Source organism: Girardinichthys multiradiatus, chromosome 13 (genome assembly GCF_021462225.1).
Source record: "Girardinichthys multiradiatus isolate DD_20200921_A chromosome 13, DD_fGirMul_XY1, whole genome shotgun sequence".
NCBI lineage: Eukaryota > Metazoa > Chordata > Actinopteri > Cyprinodontiformes > Goodeidae > Girardinichthys > Girardinichthys multiradiatus.
This window is the reverse complement of record NC_061806.1, coordinates 27,923,399-27,943,373: the sequence shown is the minus strand read 5'-3', so window position 1 is coordinate 27,943,373 and position 19,975 is coordinate 27,923,399. Positions and strand designations below refer to the sequence as shown.

At 39.4% G+C, this 19,975-nt stretch overlaps 1 protein-coding gene across 18 annotated transcripts in view; it reads left to right on the top strand.

Annotated features, from left to right (window-relative positions):
* ptk2aa (protein tyrosine kinase 2aa) overlaps positions 1 to 19,975 on the top strand; it is a 77,970-nt gene that overhangs the window by 33,895 nt on the left and 24,100 nt on the right. For 6 of the 18 annotated variants that reach the window (XM_047383018.1, XM_047383011.1, XM_047383008.1 and 3 more), the window contains 12 exons: positions 203 to 290; positions 1,567 to 1,646; positions 1,994 to 2,056; positions 4,819 to 4,873; positions 10,648 to 10,788; positions 10,938 to 11,015; positions 11,226 to 11,333; positions 12,731 to 12,848; positions 13,675 to 13,705; positions 15,345 to 15,409; positions 15,614 to 15,700; positions 17,669 to 17,686. In XM_047383018.1, the coding sequence (XP_047238974.1) occupies positions 203 to 290; positions 1,567 to 1,646; positions 1,994 to 2,056; positions 4,819 to 4,873; positions 10,648 to 10,788; positions 10,938 to 11,015; positions 11,226 to 11,333; positions 12,731 to 12,848; positions 13,675 to 13,705; positions 15,345 to 15,409; positions 15,614 to 15,700; positions 17,669 to 17,686 (932 nt within the window). The remainder of the gene's footprint in view (positions 1 to 202; positions 291 to 1,566; positions 1,647 to 1,993; positions 2,057 to 4,818; positions 4,874 to 10,647; positions 10,789 to 10,937; positions 11,016 to 11,225; positions 11,334 to 12,730; positions 12,849 to 13,674; positions 13,706 to 15,344; positions 15,410 to 15,613; positions 15,701 to 17,668; positions 17,687 to 19,975) is intronic. The other 12 variants (XM_047383012.1, XM_047383015.1, XM_047383022.1 and 9 more) reach the window with 5 other exon arrangements.

The following is a 19,975-nucleotide window of genomic DNA, read 5'->3' as shown; positions in this document are numbered from 1 at the left end:
TAAGTGTTAGCTTTTCTTAAAACCGATTCCTGATTAACAGACATCTAGCTGTTTGCACATTATTGGTGTTTGGGTCATACATTGGCAGAATTGATAAGAGGCCCACAGTTTATGTAAATTATTCCAGCACGTTTGTACTGTTTCAAGTGTTCCTGAGGCTTTATATTTTTTTTAGTTCTGTCTTTTTTCTTTTCTCTTGTAGGTATGAGCTGAGGATCCGCTACCTCCCAAAAGGCTTTGTCCAGCAGTTTACAGAAGACAAACCTACACTTAACTACTTCTACCATCAGGTACTCAACCACAGGACGCATGCAGTGCGTTGCACATTTAAACCATGTTACAGCCGCAAAGTTGGGTGTATTTAATCAGGATTTGATGCGTTAAACCAACACAAACTAGTGCAATAATTGTGATGCTGAGGGTAGATTATACATAGATTTAAAACTTTTTACAAATAAAAAATCTGAAAATGCCGTTTGTGTGTGTGTGTGTGTGTGTGTGTGTGTGTGTGTGTTGTGTGTGTGTGTGTGTGTGTGTGTGTGTGTGTGTGTGTGTGTGTGTGTGTGTGCTTGGCCCCTAATTACTGTAAAACCCTCGAAATAAAATCCAGTGCAACCATTTGACTCCAGAAGACAGTTGATAGAGTCATGATATTAATTGGAAAAACAACCAGAAGTCTTGTTGTAACTCTGGAGGAGCTACTGAGATCCACAGCTCAGGTGGGTGAACCTGTTGACGAGACAACTGTTAAAGCCTTTAAATACTCCACAAGAGCAAAGTCACATCATTCTGTTCTTGCAGGAGTTCTTGCAGTTTGTTCTTGACACGTCATCTGGCCAGAGCTTTTTTCTTGCATAGTATCGGAAAGAGGAGTTCCCAGAGGTTGGCACTTGGGTTCCTCTGAAGTATGAGATGTCTGGGCCAGAAAAAAAACTATGTTCTTGTTCTTTCTGCCTCGAGCGAAAGAACACATTTCTCTGTTCTTGCAGAGTACGTATTGGCTTTTAGTTGTGCACTATACTAATCTGGGTTTTATAGAAAAGTGGCAAGAAGAAAGCTATAAGTAGTCCGGTTTAGATGTTGCCATGAACCATGAAGAGGACAAAGCAAACATGCAAGATTGTGCTTTGGCCAGATACAAAATGTTCTATGCATTGGAAAACTAACGCTTAAGATGACCAAGATCACACCATCCTTACTTGGAAACATGGTGGCGGCAGCATCATGCTGTGAGGATTCTTTTCTTCTGCCGGACCAGGGAAGCTGGTCAGAGTTTATGGGAAGATGGATGGAGCTTAAATCAGGGCAAAGCTGAAAGAAAACTTGTTTGAGGCTGCAGAAGTGTTGATCTTCTAGCAGGACAACCGCCCTAAGCTTACAGCCATAAATACAATGAAATGGGATCAAAGTATATTCATATGTTAGAATAACATATTCACACGCTGAGGCATATGGCAGTGCTGGGAGAATGTTTGTTTGATTTTGTATTATCTGGGTTAGTAAGATTTGTTTGAAGAACACTTTGACTGTAATACATAAAATGCTAGATATTTGTGCTTCTTTCAGGTGAAAAATGACTATATGACACAGTTTGGAGATCAGCTGGAACAAGATGTAGCTCTCAAGTTGGGCTGTCTGGAAATCAGGTAGAAAATGCATTAAAGAGCGATTCCCGATGACTTAAAAGTAGCAGTATTCTTTACAAAGACTTAAATTGGTTTACTGGAGTCCTTTCTGGGTCAGTCGGTCTGCCTCTGACCTGCACTAATAACTCATTAGTCGGTGTTGTGATTCATTATTCAGAGCAACAGACGTTTCTTTTTCAGATAGGAGTTCAGTGAAGCTTCTTGTTTGTTCTCTAAGCAGTCTGAATACAGTTTACATTGTTTCAGTCAAAAATAAATCAATTTTTATCATCAGCTTCAGTGTTGGAGTGTTGACATCCAGTATCTGATTATGTTTTATTCTGCTGTCCACCTTGTTTCGCTTCCAGGAGGTTCTTCAAAGAGATGAGAGGAAATGCTCTGGACAAGAAGTCCAACTATGAACTACTGGAGTAAGTGTTCGCTTTCACGCCAACTACTGGGGCATGTTTGTACCTGGGAATATGAGCCTTTCCTTGAACCTTTTTAGCAGCAGTTGTTTGAACTGCAGGTCACTGATAGAAAAAAGAAGAAAAAACTCTTCAGCTGCAGAGATGAGAAAACGTTCAATTCTATCAGCGGTTTTTGTGCTGTCATGTTTGGTTCTTGTGATGTCCCACTTCGCCTCTTTGGATGGTGGCTGTGCATGAAGATTTAACAAAGCGAGGTCTAAATCAGGCCTGGCTCCTACATGTTCCGATTCTAATGAGATGCCCTCTTACACTAAAAGTTTCCCTTTGAACCTCTGCCTAACGAGCTTTCCAATTAACAGAGAAGAATGTCCACCGTTTCCTCACCAAATGACATTGTCACTTTGTTTTCTCTCTCTCCTTCTCTCACATCCTGCATTTCTACCATTTATTTCTCCCAAGCTGCTCCTCTTTTGTTTTGCCTCTAGGTCCCTTGCTGTCTGCCTCTCTGTTGATTGGGAAAAGATGTAGTGTCATACATATTTTAAACAAGCAAGACAGAAGAGGGAAAGTGCTGTTAGGGCTCTGATGGAGCTGGAGCTTTGGCCAACAGGGACTGCTTGGTCCTTGTTTAATAGTTGAAGACAGAAATCTTCTTTCTATATTAGGGGTTTTATGACACTGCCAGCTTCAGTTGGTCGAATCTTCATACATGAACAATAATTAGCTGAAAAAGTGTTCTTTACTGATCTTTAGTGTGCTGGTAACTAAGGTTGTATTAATAATAATGTATTTAAACCACACTTATTTCTTTATATGTTGCTAGGGTTCAGACTTCCTTACAATCTTCTAAAGAGGTCTTGATCTGTGGTTCTTTTGGGTTTCTGAAGGTCTTCTAAAGTTTTTCTTTGGACGTTGGCTGCTTTTCGACAGAATTTCTGTCCCATCCTTCCCTCCGACCATGGCAGCTTATGCAGTCTGTGGTTAATAAAAAACAATGAAAGAATTTGGCAAATGGAGGACAAAAGATCAAGAGTGAATCATAAAAACACACGTTTTCCAGCAGATGAACAGTATCTAAAAGTTATCTCTTTAGGTAACAGGAAAAAAGTCCAGCAAAGATCTGATGCAGGACCTGCAATACATCATCCACCATACCAAGTTTACAAAGTTGTCTGTAATGTTGTTGACACTATTGTTTCATACTTTGAGTGTAGCCTTTTTTTTGTTGTTGTTGTTGTTAAAGATGCACTGAGAAATCAGCTGATGATTGGAACCTGACGATTTATTTACTTGACTGGCCCTGATCGGTGACTGGCCCTCTTTTTGCAGCCAGGGAAAGCATCGTTCCAAAGCACTGACAGGTTTTGGTAACAACAGCAACACTATGTGATGTGGAAGTTATTGAGTGAAGGAGACTCACAGTGGAAGTCAGAGAAAGCACAAAAGGGCTAAGAGTCAATTGTAAGGGAAACAGTATCGCTAAGCCCCGTTTTTACAGCGTCTGCTCTTGGGCATGATGTCACTTCTGCTCCTATCATAAATAATTTCTGAATATCCACCTTCTAGACCCTCTAGTCTAGGAAAAAAATTTTTTTAATACTGTTCTTAAATAAATAGGTTAGAAAAGTGAGATAGGTGCACCTGTATTATTTATATTTATATTTGAATAATACATTGGTTAGAAAATCCTGTGTAATGGTCTGAAGGAACTATGAATGAATGATCTTTCTTTATTCTTAAACACCTCAATAATGCTCAGCCTTCTTCCCACAGAAAAATCCCTCCGCCCTGAAGAAAGTTGTAATTGGTGTGACCTGAAAGCGCTGGAACAAAATCAGACTTTTAGTTGTTAACGAGCAAACCACGGATCAGAGCCAATCAAACATAAACTTCTTGGTGCATCTCTACATTAGTGATCAGTTGAGGATCTAGTTGAGAGGCTAAGCAGTAAATGTAATCGACGGGTGTTTCTGTTCCCTGTCAGAATCATATTCGTTTCATTTGTTCAATGTCACCGAGACACGGAAGGGCCTGACCCATTAACAGGGAATTTTGCTGGGATTTTTAATTCTAACAAGACACAAGCATGATCAGTCATCATTTTATAATGCTGGACATCTCAAGGCTGCTGCTGATACAGCTTTAATTTTAACAGAAACAATCCTTTAACAGACGTGCATCCAAACAGCTCTAAGATGAAAAACAGGTCTTTTGTGGTGAAGTAGAATATCTTGTCTAGACCATCCATTTTCCACATACATGTAGCAGAGTACTATAATGATGCTGTTGTACAATATTGATTGGGGATGTGACCTTTGTTGGAGAAAAGATGATGTAACCTCTCTTGCCTTTTCCTTTCTCCCTCATCGCTCCTGTCTTTCCTCCTTCTGGAGTACTCATATTTTCCTCTGAGGAGTATGAGTCATTAGTTAACTTCCTGTTATAGCGCTGCACATCTCTCTTTGTCACTAAGGTTTCCCTTTCTCCACTCTGCTATGCATCACTCTCTGTGTCTGCAATTGTATTACTTTATATCCATTTTCATGCAAAGATAGATGGAGCCCTGTAGTCAGCACATTGTCAAACCTTTCTGTTTCTATTCTGCTACCGGTCTTACTGTATCTCGCTTGCAAATGTTGTTCTAAGTGTCTCAGGAGAGGGAACATGGACAGCTGAGATCAGATAAAGAGAGAAATGCAAGCCAATTAAAATTCCTTGTGTAATGACAGCATTCTGATCTATATCTCTGTTTCTCTCTTCAGGAAAGATGTTGGTCTGAGGCGATTTTTCCCTAAAGATCTGTTGGACTCTGTCAAGGTGAGATGGTTTGTCCATATAAGGAGAGGTGGACTCCATATATTAAGCAGATTAGGCGTTCTCATTTTGCTTTACTGATGTTTGTGAAAGAAACATACCCTGTCTTCATGGTCAAAAGCTCGGTTTGTTGCATTGCAACTAAACGTGTGTTTGCTTTATTCTTTTATTCCCTGGAAGTTATTTACCATAAACTCTTAATCTCTCCTGGGCTGTTTGTTGGGTGCGTTTCTATCACCAGACAGAACCGGGATGTTTGTGAGTTATGCTTTCTGCCTCCAAGAGAGGCTACTGAATAAAACTAAGAGGTCTAGCACAGCTCCTAAAATCATTTATAGCTTGTTCATCTGTTTGCTTTTACTCGTACAACAGGAGCACCTGGTATTGTTCGCAAACGCAACATTCAAACTCATTCATTCCTGCTTCTTCAATGAGCCGAGGACACAAGACCAACCCCTGGTCTGCATCAAAAGAGACAAAACAGTGAATTTAGGCCAACAGGCTAAAAGATTACTGAAAACAATGATATTATTTGAAAAGCTTTAACTGTAATACATTTTTGAATGAATAATATTACTCTTCACTCCAAACTCTGAGGAAAATTTCAACATATTTTTATTTATTTCACAGACGGAAACTTACTGCATTTTTGGCCTAGATTAACGGAGCATCGCAACTTGGTGTCTTACATCGTAAATGTAAATTTTTTCAAAGTGACCCAAAACAGGAAGGAAATCCCCACACACTTAGAGGAAATGTGCAACAATAACATATTATCTGGGTTTCTGCAAGGTTTTAAAAATCATAAAAATTTTAAATTTAACAATTTCAATTCTAACATTTAAAATGCCTTAAATAGACCCAGGTTATTTGCACTAAATCGTAAACTACTATTTATTTTTGTTTTTGAGAAATGGACCGTTGGCGTTTAACCTTGATTTGAGACAAAACTCCAAATCCCATAATGCACAGGGGGAACATGCAAACTCCATGCAGAAAGACCACAGGCCGGGAGTCGAACCCAGGACCGTCTTGCTGCAAGGCAACAGCGGCACCAACTGCACCTCCGTGCAGCCATAATAGCTATGAGCCCTATTTAAAGAAATGTATGCCTTAACTGCCAACCTGCGAAAAACTTCTGCTTCTAAAACTCGTTTATTGTAATTATTAGTTAATTCTGTATTATATTATCCACTAACAGCCATTTAATCATGGGAAGGTGGTTTATTTAAGGATGCTTGAGGTAAAAACTGGGATTTCAATAGTTAACAGTTCAATAGTTTCAATAGTTAATGCGTAATCTAAAATAGTACCATAAAGACACCAATAAATATTAACTGAGTTTGAACTGGGATAGCAGAAAGATAATGATGAGAAAATTCAAACAGAAGTGTTTAGCATCCTTCCTGCACAGAGCTCCACTCTGACGGCTCAGGGTAGAACCAAAATGGCTACCTCCCTACCCGAGCTGTACATTTCTACCTGGCTAATCTGGTTTTGACCTGGTAGAACCAGTGGAAACGGACCTTAATTACTGCAGTCTTGACTCTCAGCAGCTGGTGTCACCGTTCTCCATCTGTTCGATTAGAGCAGCTCCGTTTCTAAGGCACTTTCATAGCATGAAGCTGCGTCCACAGCTAAAGAAAGGTTTTCCTTGGCAAGATTTTAACATGTGCTGTTTGATGCATTGTTAAACCTTGGCCGGCCCTGTAAAAAAAACCAAAAAAAAAACATAGATAAACCTAAACAAATCACTACTAAGATTTAACTGAAGCTCTTTCCAAGCATTACATGCATGGACATTTATAAAGAGGATAAAAATGGTTGTGTTCCTTTTCTTTTGATGACTGATAAATGAAGCATTTGACTGTGAAGTATGACTGTAGTCATGCTCAGTTAATAATAAAGTAATTCATTCAGTAATCAAAGAGTCCTTGATCAATTATAAAGCTTTCTCTGAAATATGTAACAAAATGGTATATTACTCAGGAGGGTGAACTGATTTAACTATTGAACGAACATAGAATATAGAAAGTCCTTTATTGTGTTTATCTGTATGGTTGTTTGTGTGAATATGTTTGTTTTTAATGATGAACAGTGTAAATGTACGGCACGTGTTTACGGGGAGATCTTTGTGTGTTTCACAGCACTAGAGCCTCAGTGACCCGAAAAGGTCCTGATGTCAGCAGGCGGGCAGACAGATGCTCTGCAGAGGGAGAACGAGACTGTTTGCATGCTCATGTATGTGCCCATGTTGAACGTGTATGACCTTTAGGTCACGGTTAAACCCACTCTTTCATCCCAACAATGAGGAGGAAGGGGGAGGTGTCATTGAGCAGCTTCTCCCCCGTTCTCTCCCTCTTGTGTCTGTCGAGCAGGGCTGACGCCCCTCCCATCACCTGCCTACTTACTTTACCTTCTTTGTCTTCTCGTCAAACATGGCCTCCATTTTCTCCCATTGAAGTCATGAAGATACGTGAAGTCACTCACCGTTAACTGTTTTAAATGTCTGTTGGGTTTTCATAAATAAATTCAGAGGAAGCGCAGATGCGTAAAAAGCTATATAAAACAATGGTAAGGTCGTGGTTTAATGCGGTTTCTACCTAATGGTGTAAGGTTGCCTCTGCTCCAGATATTACAGTTCATGGCAGCAAAGCTACAAAATTGTTTACTGCTTTTTTTGTATATTTTTATAATAATTCATTTAATTTCAGTTTATTTATTTGGCACCGATTCACAATAAACTTAATCTGAGGGAACGTTATGAGATAAACAGATCAGGAAATATATAATCTAGTCCAGTCAATCCAATATAATCCAATCACACAGATTCTGTCAAAGATCCCAGTTCCTAGCTATAAAACAAGGTATTCAAATTCGGTTTGTAATGCCAGTTGGTGGAAAGTTATCTAATGCAATTGCATCTAGTCATCGACGATGATGATCCCTCTTCCTGCGCAAGCATGTGGTGACAGTGGAAAGGAGCTGCTCCTTTCCAACAGTGGGAAGCCTCCAGCAGAACCAGGCTCAGGATGATCAGCCACCTTCCGCCACTGATTAGGGGTTAATTATAAATCTTACACCATTTAAAACGTTTATCAGCCACAGAACTCTGACTGCTGCGTCTGTGCCTGTGAGGACATACATACATGGCACTCACAATAAAGGATTTTAAATATTGTTCCCAGTGATACTGTAATGGTTCACATATTGTGCAGTTCTACATTAAATTTGCAGCTATACACAAGTTGGATTGTTTCTGTCATTGGAACTGCGCTCTGTAATGGGGCTACAATTTATTCTATATAACAAGTAGTCTGCTGGTGCTCATAGTTGCATCCTAAAACCTATAAGATATTTATATTTGGATCCCAAAAAGCTGCACAAAATACATCATTCACTCTGTATAGAAACTGTTAAAAAGATCTAAAGCTTTGACTGCAGATTAACCTCCTTTTATAATCAGCCATCAGAATGAGCTATTAATTGATGCTTCTAGCACTTTTGGTCGTATTATCGGTTTACGGCAGATGAAAACGGTCCTGGTAGAGCGAGAGCAAAATTACATTTCTGCTGCTTTTTTTTATAATTCACACATGTGCACACGTGTTCATGTGTGTGTGGGGTCACAGAGGTGGGAGCGCAGCTGTCTTTTATGTTTCAGTCGTTCACTCTGCCGAAAGGGAACCGTGGTCATTTAATGGGATTATTCTCCCTCAATAGACCCTGCTCACTAACACACACACACACACACACACACACACACACAGCCCAGAGCAGATGGCTGTGGTAGTAAATAGTAACTTATGTTAGCTGTTATAAAGAGCAGAGTCTGTTCATTGGTAGTGACAGGCTGGGCAGCAGGTTTAGTGAAACTGACCTCTAGAGATCAAAGTCTGAACCAGCTGCAGCTTGATTTGACGAGCTTGACCCGCTCGTCGGGTGAATAGCAAATTCAAATACCGTTCCATTGTGTTAAAGTGGCTTTATTAGCTTGTTCCATATTGTCATAGACTCTCCCGATAATAAAACACCAGTCTAATGTGATATGTTTTTTAAGTACACCCAGAGGTGGGGGTGGGCAATGTCATGATATGAGATGGTGAAGAATTAGAACCTCTGTAAGTAAGGCCTAATGTGGTCAGGCTTGCAGAATTAAATGGAATCCACTTCAACTTTCTGAATCTGGGGTATTGCAACAAATCTGCTTTCTCACAGGGAAAGAGGGACAGTTTCTCACCAGTCACCAACTGGTGAGAAACTGTCTTAAGTTGTAAATTCAGACTTTTGGCTTCGTTCATCTTGCTTTATTTCTACAGACAACCTGGAAATTCAAACTCACTTGAAATGGAGAAGCGATATTTAAACTAGTATTTGCAGAGTAGTCTGGTATCTAGACATTTAGCTAATATATTGATTAAGTGATTTTGATTTTATGCATAAATACCTGCCGAAATAGAATGAACAAAAACATGATAAACTTATATTAACGGTGTGCGATAGTTAGAGAGCTTGTTGGTGTAGCCATGGTTAGCATGGTGATGGGGAGGCTGATAGCCAGCTGCACTACTTCCTCTCAGGAAGGGCGGACATTTTTGTGTGTTTGTGGTGAAATTCTAGGAATTACAACAGCAATCTCATCTGGAGCATGAGGAGCACTCAAAAACATGCAATCCTGAGTGTTTTCTCACATCTGCCATTGTTGTAGTGTGAACTCTGGGACATTGTTGAGAAGTGTGTGTGTGTGTGTGTGTGTGTGTGTGTGTGTGTGTGTGAAGTTGTTGATTTGTTGATTCCCTCAGGCTTAGCGGCTGGACAGCTGGCAGCGGCGCTCTGTATTGCCTAAAACTGTTGTCCTTACAGTATTTACAGTGGAATAATGCATTTATACTACACCGCTTTGAAAACGTTTTAATGCACATTTCTGCATTTTGTCGTTACAACCACAAACCAGTGTGTTTTATTAAGAGGTAATGTGATGGTTCAACCTGAAATAGCGCATTATTGTTAAACAAGAAGAATATTTGTTTTTTTTTTTTAAAGTTTTTAGAAATACAAATCTGAAATCTGTTTTGCATTTGTGTTCAGCCCAGTTTACTCTGACACCCTTAAAGAAAATCCAGTGCAACCAGTTTTCACATTAGATTGGCCTAGTGTACATGCAGAAAATAAGTTAAATAACATAGAGGTTGTCTCTCAATCATAATGTGAATGATTCTGTCATTATTTCAAATGCATCATTTCAAATTATGCATGCAAGTTCTTCCAGACCACGTGTGTCAGCCTTCTGAGCTGCATTTGGTTGCATGTGAAGCATGACTGTAAGTGTGTTGATCATACTTATTTGTACACTCATCAACAACAGATAGGATCGTAAATCACATATTTTTGTTCCCAGATGGATTTGCTGCCATCTGTCTGCTCTGTGGTGGCGTAGCGCACACTTAAGAAAAACATATCGTTTTTAGGTCGACTCTACAATCTACTCTGGAAAGATTTGTTTCTTTAATTTAAACTGTCACTAAATTGGGTAACGGTGTCAGTGCGCCTTTGTTTAGCAATTGATCGAGCTGTGAATGAAGTGCAGAGGTCAGTTTAATTGAAAACGGAGTGGACTATTACTTAATCAATGTCTGTCACTGTACATTCAATACTGCCACTTCCACCTCATCCTGTCAAGCACAGATTTTATTTATGTATTTTTTGATGCATCAGCTACATAACAGTTTAAACAAAGTGTTCACTTTACCGTGTTTCCTATTCCTGCTTCTCTCTAGGCTAAAGCTCTCCGAAAGCTGATTCAGCAAACCTTCAAGCAGGTGGCGAATCTCAACGATGAGCAGTGCATCCTCAAGTTCTTGGAGATACTTGCACCAATCTACCGATTCGACAAGGAGTTCTTTAAATGTGCCCTCGGGGTAGGTGTCTCCCAAGTCATCCTTTAGAAGCCAGGCTTGGTGTCCCTCTGTCCTGCAGATCTGTGTTAGATTGACCCCTTTTGGTGGCATTAGGTCCTGCATGCAACCAGCTGGAGATGCTTTAGTCTCTGCTTTTCTTTCTCTTACAGTCCAGTTGGGTGATCCAGGTAGAGTTAGCCATCGGGCCAGAAGAAGGCATCAGTTACCTCACTGATAAGGGATCAACAGTAAGTAAAAATGCATTTCACAACTATTCTCTGCCTTGTGTTGGGTCTGTCACATGGGTTAGTGGGTAAGATGGAGAAGTAGTTGTGCAAGGCATTGTGGATTTCAGCAGGCTGACCATCTATCTGTCATAATCATTGTAAAATAGATCAAAAGGTTTTATATTTGTGAATTTCTACCGTTCTATTTTTCCCTGTGCTTCTCTGTTCCAGCCCACACATTTAGCAAACTTTAACCAGGTCCAGTCCATCCAGTACTCGGCTATGGAGGAGAAAGACAGGAAGGGCATGCTACAGCTGAATGTAGCCGGGGCTGCCGAGGTAAGACGTGTAGTTCATGTCTCCTATTCTCCTGTAATAATGTTCCCCCATCATTCCTGAGATTGAAAGAACAGGCAGTGGATTTCTTCCTTTTATTTAGTGAAAACATTAGAAAACGATTCCCAAACTATTTTCTTTCCGTTTTACATGCTGAAGAAAATTGGTGATTTAAAATCCAAAAAGACTTCATTTAATTGACTTAACATAAATGTTCTGATATCCAACAGTTAAAAATTGTATTTAATGTACATTATCAGTGACATTTATTATAGGTTTAAAAAGCATTCAAATAAATGCATTTTTATTGCTGATCTCATTCTGAAAAATGTAATGACGTCCCGTCTGTAATATGAACCAATTTAGTTCTAAAACTGGACCCAAGCTAATATTCACTGCCATGCACAATTAGCAGGATGGTTGGGGGGTTGAACAGTGCAGTCAGATTCAGTTATTTATTCAAATTGGATAAAAAGTTTATCTATCTAAGGAAACCCAGCAGATTACATCCAGTCAGTGACTGGATGTCAGTGACATTTGAAGCTAGTTGTTTCGGAGGCCCGGCAGGAAAAAGCCTTTTCTTTCTTACTCTCACAAATGTAAACGTGGAGTCTATCTTAGTTCTCAAACTTGAATCCTGTTGAAGGCCTGTGGATGAGCTGAGGAGAAGAGAGAATAAAACGGGAATGAGGGTTGGAACATCTGGACAGGAATGGTCAAAGATCCTTCTGTCTGGTTCCTCCAAAGCTGTCCTTCACTGAGTTACATGATATTTAATCAGCCGTTCACGCTATTATTCTGGTCCCTAGAGGTTAATCACTGTGGGGGAGAAAAAGCATGCCACTCCATGCTTAATATCTGAAAAATGCTTTGATTAACTTGTCTTTATTGACCTTTGAAGCATTGGATTTCCAAACACATTGTTAGTATGAGAATAGTTCTCCCTGGTGTAAAAGGGGCAGCTGGAAACCGCACGGATTAAACTTTCTGTGTATTAATAGATTATTTGTGTGTGTGTGTGTTCCTGTCTTGGCATCACAGTGAGAACCATTTTCCCGATTTCACCATCTGATTGAGGACCGTTTGTACCAAAGTGAGGACATTTTGCTGGTCCTCACGACCTATTTTGCTAACGGTTAGGTTTAGGACTAAGATGTGAATTGAGTTTAGGTTAAGGTTAGGGTTAGGCATGCACTGGTAATAGTTAGGTTTAGGGTTATTGTCAGGGTTAGGGCATAGAAAGGGTTGAAAATGACTGAAAATCAATGGAAGTCAACACATGGTCCTCACTACATATAGCAAAACAAGAGTGTGTGTGTGTGTGTGTGTGTGAGAGAGAGAGAGAGATAATGGCTCTGGTTAACAGGCCCTCTATTGTGTGTTCGTGTTTGCCCATGCAGCCTCTCACAGTCACGACGGCATCGCTCACCACGGCGGAAAACTTGGCGGACTTGATTGACGGTTACTGTCGGCTCGTCTCTATGGAAACCCACTCGTTCATTGCCAGAGTACAGAAAGGTAGGTGCAGAAAACTACATAGAAATTTTAACTTACAGGGATCAGATCGGCATTGGATACACCCCAATCAGACCTGCTGTAACCTTTTTATACCTCGCCCTGCTTTGACTTTTGGTAAAATGACAAAAAACTACTCTTTTTATTTTTTATTTTTTTGAGTGGAAATCAAATCAAATGTATTAATTTACAAAAAGGTTTTAATTTTTTCCTGTCTTAGAGATACTTTTCAGTCTACTTTACAGTCTGTTCATTTACAAGTATAAGTTTAAAGCTTTTATTTTGGAGTTTTTATTGATCAGAATATACAAAAAATAATCTTTACCCAAAAAATCCTAATTTCTCCTTGAGCATCAGCAATGTTTTAACTCTTCAGCAATCATTTGCCTAAAATTATTAGTGATATTTATATTATATTTTTATTAATTTGTACTATAACAGCAACTTGTTTACTAGAAATTAATATTTGAATTTAAAAACGATTAACTCTTTTCCTCATGATGGAGAGGGTATTTTGTCTGTTTAATTTAATTTAAGTTGCTACATTCAGACAACGCCACCAAGGGACAAATAGAGTAGTTGATAATATTCCCTAAATAACAATATTCTTTTAATTGTGTAACTGTAAAATCCTTCGTAAATAAATAGCAGCTTTTTCTAAGTGTTGCTGATTTTCTTTCTCTGTGAAACACTGAACTACTCAAAGACAGATTCCAATCATATTTAATTGTTCTCTGAATGTTTTAATATGTACAGAAAAATAAAGTGAGTTTTATTTCTGCACGGTCAGTTTATGTTTTTTACTGCAGTGTTTGCTTTTGTCCTCTAGAGGGAGAGAGAGCTCTGCCTTCCATCCCAAAGTAAGTCCCTGAATCCGTCTTCTTCTTTTTGTGCCTCCTTTCAAAGCTTTCAAAGACTTTACATTTGTACCAAAGCAGAATATTCCTGGAGGTTTACCAGTCCGTTTGATCTTACAGTTTTAAATCAGCACACCTGATGCAAAGGGCTTGGTTAATTGGTTTATTTTTCTGCAGAAAAATTTGCAAATAGTCCTTGGAAAATATTAATTTCCTTGGAAGATGAGTGTTGCTCAACATCAACACTTCATGGTTGTTTCCTTTAAAAGCATCCGACTAGAAAATGTACATGTTTGGGCATTTGAAGCTGAGTCTGTTTCAACACTTTTCCAGAGAACTATGTTTGGGTGTTTCCCAAAAGGACACAAGTTCCTAATTTCCATTAAGATGTTTTTTGATTCTTCTTAACCTGCGTATTGTGGCTTATTATCATTGACAAACAGGGAGAACAAGGTGAAACAAAATGTTCTAGTTTACTGAAGAATTTGTGGTAAACAGAGATTAGTCAGAGCAAAACACATACCATAAACAACTCTACACTGCACTATAACTCGTATATGTTCCTGTTTTAAGCCCATCTGCGTGTTTACTTCAGAAACACTCAGCTTTTCTTTTCATGTTCAGTGACAACACTTGTTGCTTGATAACCCAATCACACTGGGAATGAACTGGAAATGAAAGGAAGTTGCACTTGCTGAAAGGTCTTGTGAATTTGTTGCAAGGATTTCAGCATCAGATTAAATGGCCGTGGTAACAGAGAAATGAGGAGTGAGAGTCGGCTGGGTCTCCTACACCCCCTCGGGTGCATCCACCCCACACTGAAGGCAAATATCAGCATCCCCCACGTCTATGATCAGACTTTCAACCTTACGTCAGGTTTCATGCCCCTGGTACAGCAACAGAGCCATGAGGGAGGAGGGGGTGCAGCTCAAAAACCTGGTTCAAGTGCTGTCTTTTAATCCATCCATCCATCCACTTTCAGTGTGGAAACGTTGGAATTTGACATGGAAAACTGTACAGAAATGCTCATTGCAAGTTAATTCTAAGTGTCTAATGATGTACCAGTAATTGCAGTTTGCGTTTATCAACATTTCAATCAAAGATCCAACTCTTTGAGGATTAGATTATTATGTGGAGCCTACACTTCACGGTGTACACATTTCACTGTTTCTTGTTGAACTTCAAGGAGTAGTTTTGCTTACTTTTCAACCTAAATCTCTGCCCCATGCTCTGTTTCCTTGGTCAAATAAGGAGATAAAGAAGGAAGCCAAATATTTTCCACTCTGGGTCTTTGAACGCTCTTAGTCTCCTCCTTCCTCTCGCTTTGCTCCCTGCTTCTCTTTTCTCATTCCCACTTTAATCAGTGATGTTAACTCTTTAGTAGAGCTCAGCTGACACAGAACAGCCGACCACAGAAGAGAAGAGAAACCGTAAGGATTAGTCTACAGCCAGTCATAGTCATGGTTTCCTTTTTCCACTTCAGTGAGCTGCGTGTGGGAACTGGAACATGCTGCAGCTGTTTAATGTTTATATAAGCTCACTTTGGAATCGCTCAGGATCTTTCTCAGTTTCTCTGGGACTGAGAATATTTTTTGTTGTTTGTATGTTGCCTGAAGTGTTGTTCTCTCATTTTTCTGTTTAGACTTTCCAACAATGAGAAAAAGTTAGAGGCAGTCCGGAGTGGAGTAAGAGCAATCTCTGTCTCTGGTAAGCCACGAAACCATGCGTACTACATCTTCTTTCCATTTCCTCCAACATATGCTTTTTGGATGCCGTAGAGACTTCCTTTCCCTCTCTCTTTTCCTGCTGTCGTTTGTTTCCATCCTCCTTACTTGTTTTCCTCACATCCATTCACTCTTTTGTTTTTTCCTCTCACTCTGTCATCCTCTTCCCCCATCCGATTGGGTGAAGATCTAGTAACATCGACGTCCCCCAAGCCAACCAAGGCGCGACGTTTCCTCCTCCCCTTTGTCTTCTGTTCAGACTCGCCGCCCAATGGTATCACCGACTCTCTTTGGATAGTTAGTAGAAGAGCATGTGCATAAAAATTTGATGTGGTGGAGTGACATTTCTGACCCTACCACTGTGGTTCTTGGACTTAAAGGGAGACACAATATAGGCACCGGGAGCCTGTAAAGAAAGTTACTTTCATTACTTATGGAAAACACATAAAATCTTAGCTTTTGTTGCCTGATTTATAGGCCTTTACTGGGCTGGAAAGAGATTGCAGTATAAATGTTTTTTGGCAGGAATATTTAAACTTTCTTTCTCTGATGTAATGCTCAAATGGTTTATGGCGTAACAGTTTGAGTCACTGCATTCCAACTTTTAAAGACTCTTCAATACAAAGCAGCATTTGTTTTGCTTGCTTGCTCTGGTGTTAATAGTTTTACAGAAATTAATCAGTGTACCATTATTGCATAAAACCATTGCATTTCTCCCAAAACAAACTTCAGCACAAAATAAAAAGAAGGTAAAAGGTTGTGAAAGTCTGTCTAACATGTCAAATCTATTGCTGACATGCAGAATTTACATGGTCGGCACTTTAAATAAATCCTACCAAAGATTTCACCCAAGCAGACCTGTTCAATCACGATAATTGCACAAATTAATACTGCAATAAATATTGTGTTTTGATATATTGTGCAGCTCTTTGTTTAGACAAACAATCTTTGTTAAAGTAGTCAAATTGTCCTGTAAGGGTTCTGCTTAGCCACCTCCTGCTCTGGTCCATGTCTCATGTGTTTAACCTTTAAAATGGATCCAATGTTGTCTAAACAGCTTCGAGATGTTTAATCAGTAGCTTCAAAATGTTACGCTGGAATTATTTGTGTGTGTGACAATGTTTTGTTTTTAGATGATTGTTTCCATCTGATGTATTTACGGGTCGGTTGGTGACATCCTGAATGGGACAGCGTGTCACTCGGTGTCTCAATCTGTGGTTTTGGCAGCCATCGCCAGGACAGCTCAGAGTGAATCGGGACAGCAGCTGTGTCTTTGTTGAACCTTTTTCTGAACAGCAGGGTGAACTTATCCTCGGAAGTTACGGTTTTTATTTTTACTGTAGCTGCTATCGTCTGTATTCATAGTGCTTAAACTTTTTCCCATTTTGTTGCTTTACAATTGCAAACTTTAGTATGTTTTATTGTGTTGTTAGGGGTAGATGATCACAAACTAGTGTATATCTGTGTAGTGGAAAGAAATCGTTTACAGTATCTGAAAACCATGGCATGTAATTGCATTAAATCCCCACAAGTCAATGCTTTGTAGAACCGCCTTTCGCTGCAGTCACAGCTGAGAATCATTTGGGGTATTTCTCTTCCAGTGTAACATATCTGGAGACTAAAATTACTGCCCTACTACTTAGAAGCATAGTTCAAGTTCAGCTCCCCAGGTTTTAATCTCATCAAGAACCTGTTGTCCATTCTAAAAAAGCAAGTGAGCAAAAAGAAATTGTGACAAACTCCGAGCCCTGATAAAGCAGTAGTGGGTCACCGTAGACAAGATTTGACCCATAAACTGTTATTGAGTGTTCTACGGGGAATACAGAGTAGGAAGAAATGTTGGGTCCCAAATGTTTCCTTCTGTTGCGATTTGAATGTGCTCAGCTAAAGCCCATTTAGGCTGTATATGTTAAATATGTTTGGTAAGTAGGTAAAATTGAAGTATAAGCCTTCAGTGTCCCCATATGTGGATTCAAATGGCTTGCATGAAATGACTCCACCTTTACTCTGCTTTGGAGAGAGTCTTTTACTGACTGCACCATGAGTCTGCAGTGTATTAATGAAAGTTAAAGAGTTTGAATTCTAACTAACGGCTTGCACAGTTGTTGACTTGTCATGCTCTAACCTCTGTTTCATTTTTTTTGTCCTCTTCTCTGCTCTGCCCTCGGTTTCTCTCTCTTCCGTCCTGCTGCCATCTCTCTTCTGCTGTCCCATTTCCTGCATGCTCTCCTGGACCTCACAGAAGACCTTAGCGGGGACGGTAAAGTTACACTGTTGTTTATCAATCTCTGTGTTGTTCTTTCTTTCTTGTCCAGCTCCGGCTGCACGCTGGCTGCACCCTCCAGGGATTGGGTAGCATGTGTATTTTGGTGCACGGCTTGAAGTGATGCTTACATTCCTACAACTTTAGCAATAGCAGTGTGCTCTTTTATGTAGATGAACTGTGGTTCAAGCAAAGTAAAAAAAAAAACAATAATATTCATGGTTAAGTCACCGACTACTGCATAACTAAGCTTTCTTGCTACATAGAATTGGCCTTTTTTGATCATTTTGAAAATTCAATACCACAAAGTATAAATATGTCCGCTTTATTCCTAAAACAAATATCACAAAAAGCAGAATTTGTAAACCAGCAATTTTTGTTAAGGTTTCCCTTTCTTGCTGAACAACCAGACATTCAAACAGACACACACAAGGCGAAACGTGCTCTCTTGTTCACCGACACACTTATCGAGCAGAGCAGGGAGAGGTTTGCTGGATTCTATGGTTGGTGCATTCCTGGCTAAAAGGAGCTAAACACAGTTAGACACAGAAACATGTTAATCCTCTCTGCTGCAAGCTGAAACAGACAGAACAGAAACGTTGATCTCTGTTTAGAGTTCATCCCTGGCCATGTAGAACTAAACACTGGTCAGATCTGTGGCCAAATTCTCTGGAGACATCTGGCACATGAAGATCCACATCTTTGATGTAATATTTCAAATCATACAAAGTAATGAGTTTATAGTGTGTAAAAACAGACACAAACACATTTAGGTGTGAAAAGCCTTAAACTAAATATTTTATTGCGCACTAATAATTGTAAGGAGTAATATATTTATATCACTTTATATTTATGTAGTGGAGAAAAAATTTTTACTTCTTTAACAAACTTGCCAGTATTATCAACCCTGCTCTCAATACTTTGTACAACAGGACAGCATCTTGTCTTTTTCTATAACATATCATAAGCCTGGGGAATAAATTGAGAGGCATCTTTGATTGTTCCTATCTGCACAACCTCTCTAGATCATCCAGAGTCCTGGATTCTTCGCTATGTTCTCTTCTCTTCAGCTCACCCTACAGATTTTCTATAAGATTTATATGTCCATGAAGGAAGATTGATTTTATGTTTAATGAACATTTGTGTTTTGATTTGGGCACATATTCTGCATCATTATCCTGCTGAATGTTCCAAAAATGACCCATTTTCAGTTTACTGTTAAAGGCCACCATATTTTTAATTGCAATCTGCAGACATGCAATGCATGAGAAGCATTCCCACAGCATGATGGATCCTTCACCCTACTTAACAGTGGGCATCCGGTGTTTTTCCACTTATATATTTATTTATGTGTTTTACACCAGACCCATCTGGGGAGTTGGATGCAGAAAAACTAAATCTTAATCTAATTTGGCCAAAGCACATAGCATCAGTTAAAGTAGTGTTTAGCAGACTAAAGACATCTATGGTAGTACAGAAAATACATTTAAGTAGACAGTTTGTAAATGGTTGTTATGGAAACTTGTATAACCCCAAAATTTATGTGTAGTTCTCTAAAAGTGCGCTTTGGAGATATTTTTTTACCATCTTTACCATTCTCGTTGCAGTGTCAAGATAACGGTTCTACCCACTGACCAGTGGATGACAGAAATAGGTCTCCATGTAGTGTCATATTTTTAAAGCTCAGGGAAGCAAACAGGAAGTCATAGACTAAGAATTTGATATTTATAGAAACTCTGATCCACTTAAAAATCTAAATAAAATGTAATGAATGCTTCATTCACGTTTATTTCAAAAGGGATGTTAGAAATTGGCCCCGATTTCCTTAATTTTGGTGATCGACCGATGCTTACATGTGAAACTGATCTGATCCACCAATCTTATCTACCTTCGCAAAGGTCTGAAAATCACCCACTGTCCACTTTTGCTCTGCTGTGAGAGAGGACTGACTGACGGACCTGCCTACCAGGTCACGTCTGCACGTGCGCGCTTCACAACTGTTGACAGCATAAGATGTAAGACAAGGTGTGTTGTGACCTTCATAACCTTTATAACTGACAGTATCAGTTATAAAGGACTTCGGGATCGGCCAAAATTGGAATCTGCAGGTCAGCCTTTTTAAAGATTGGTAATCGGTGATTGGCCAGAAAACTGCAATCGGTGCACCTTTACTAATTATGCTGCTGGTGATTGTGTTAAAAACCATTTCTTTTTTAACATGGGCTTTATTTTTTATCCACTGAATAAAATTCCCCAAATCAAATACTTTTTACACGTTTTTACCAG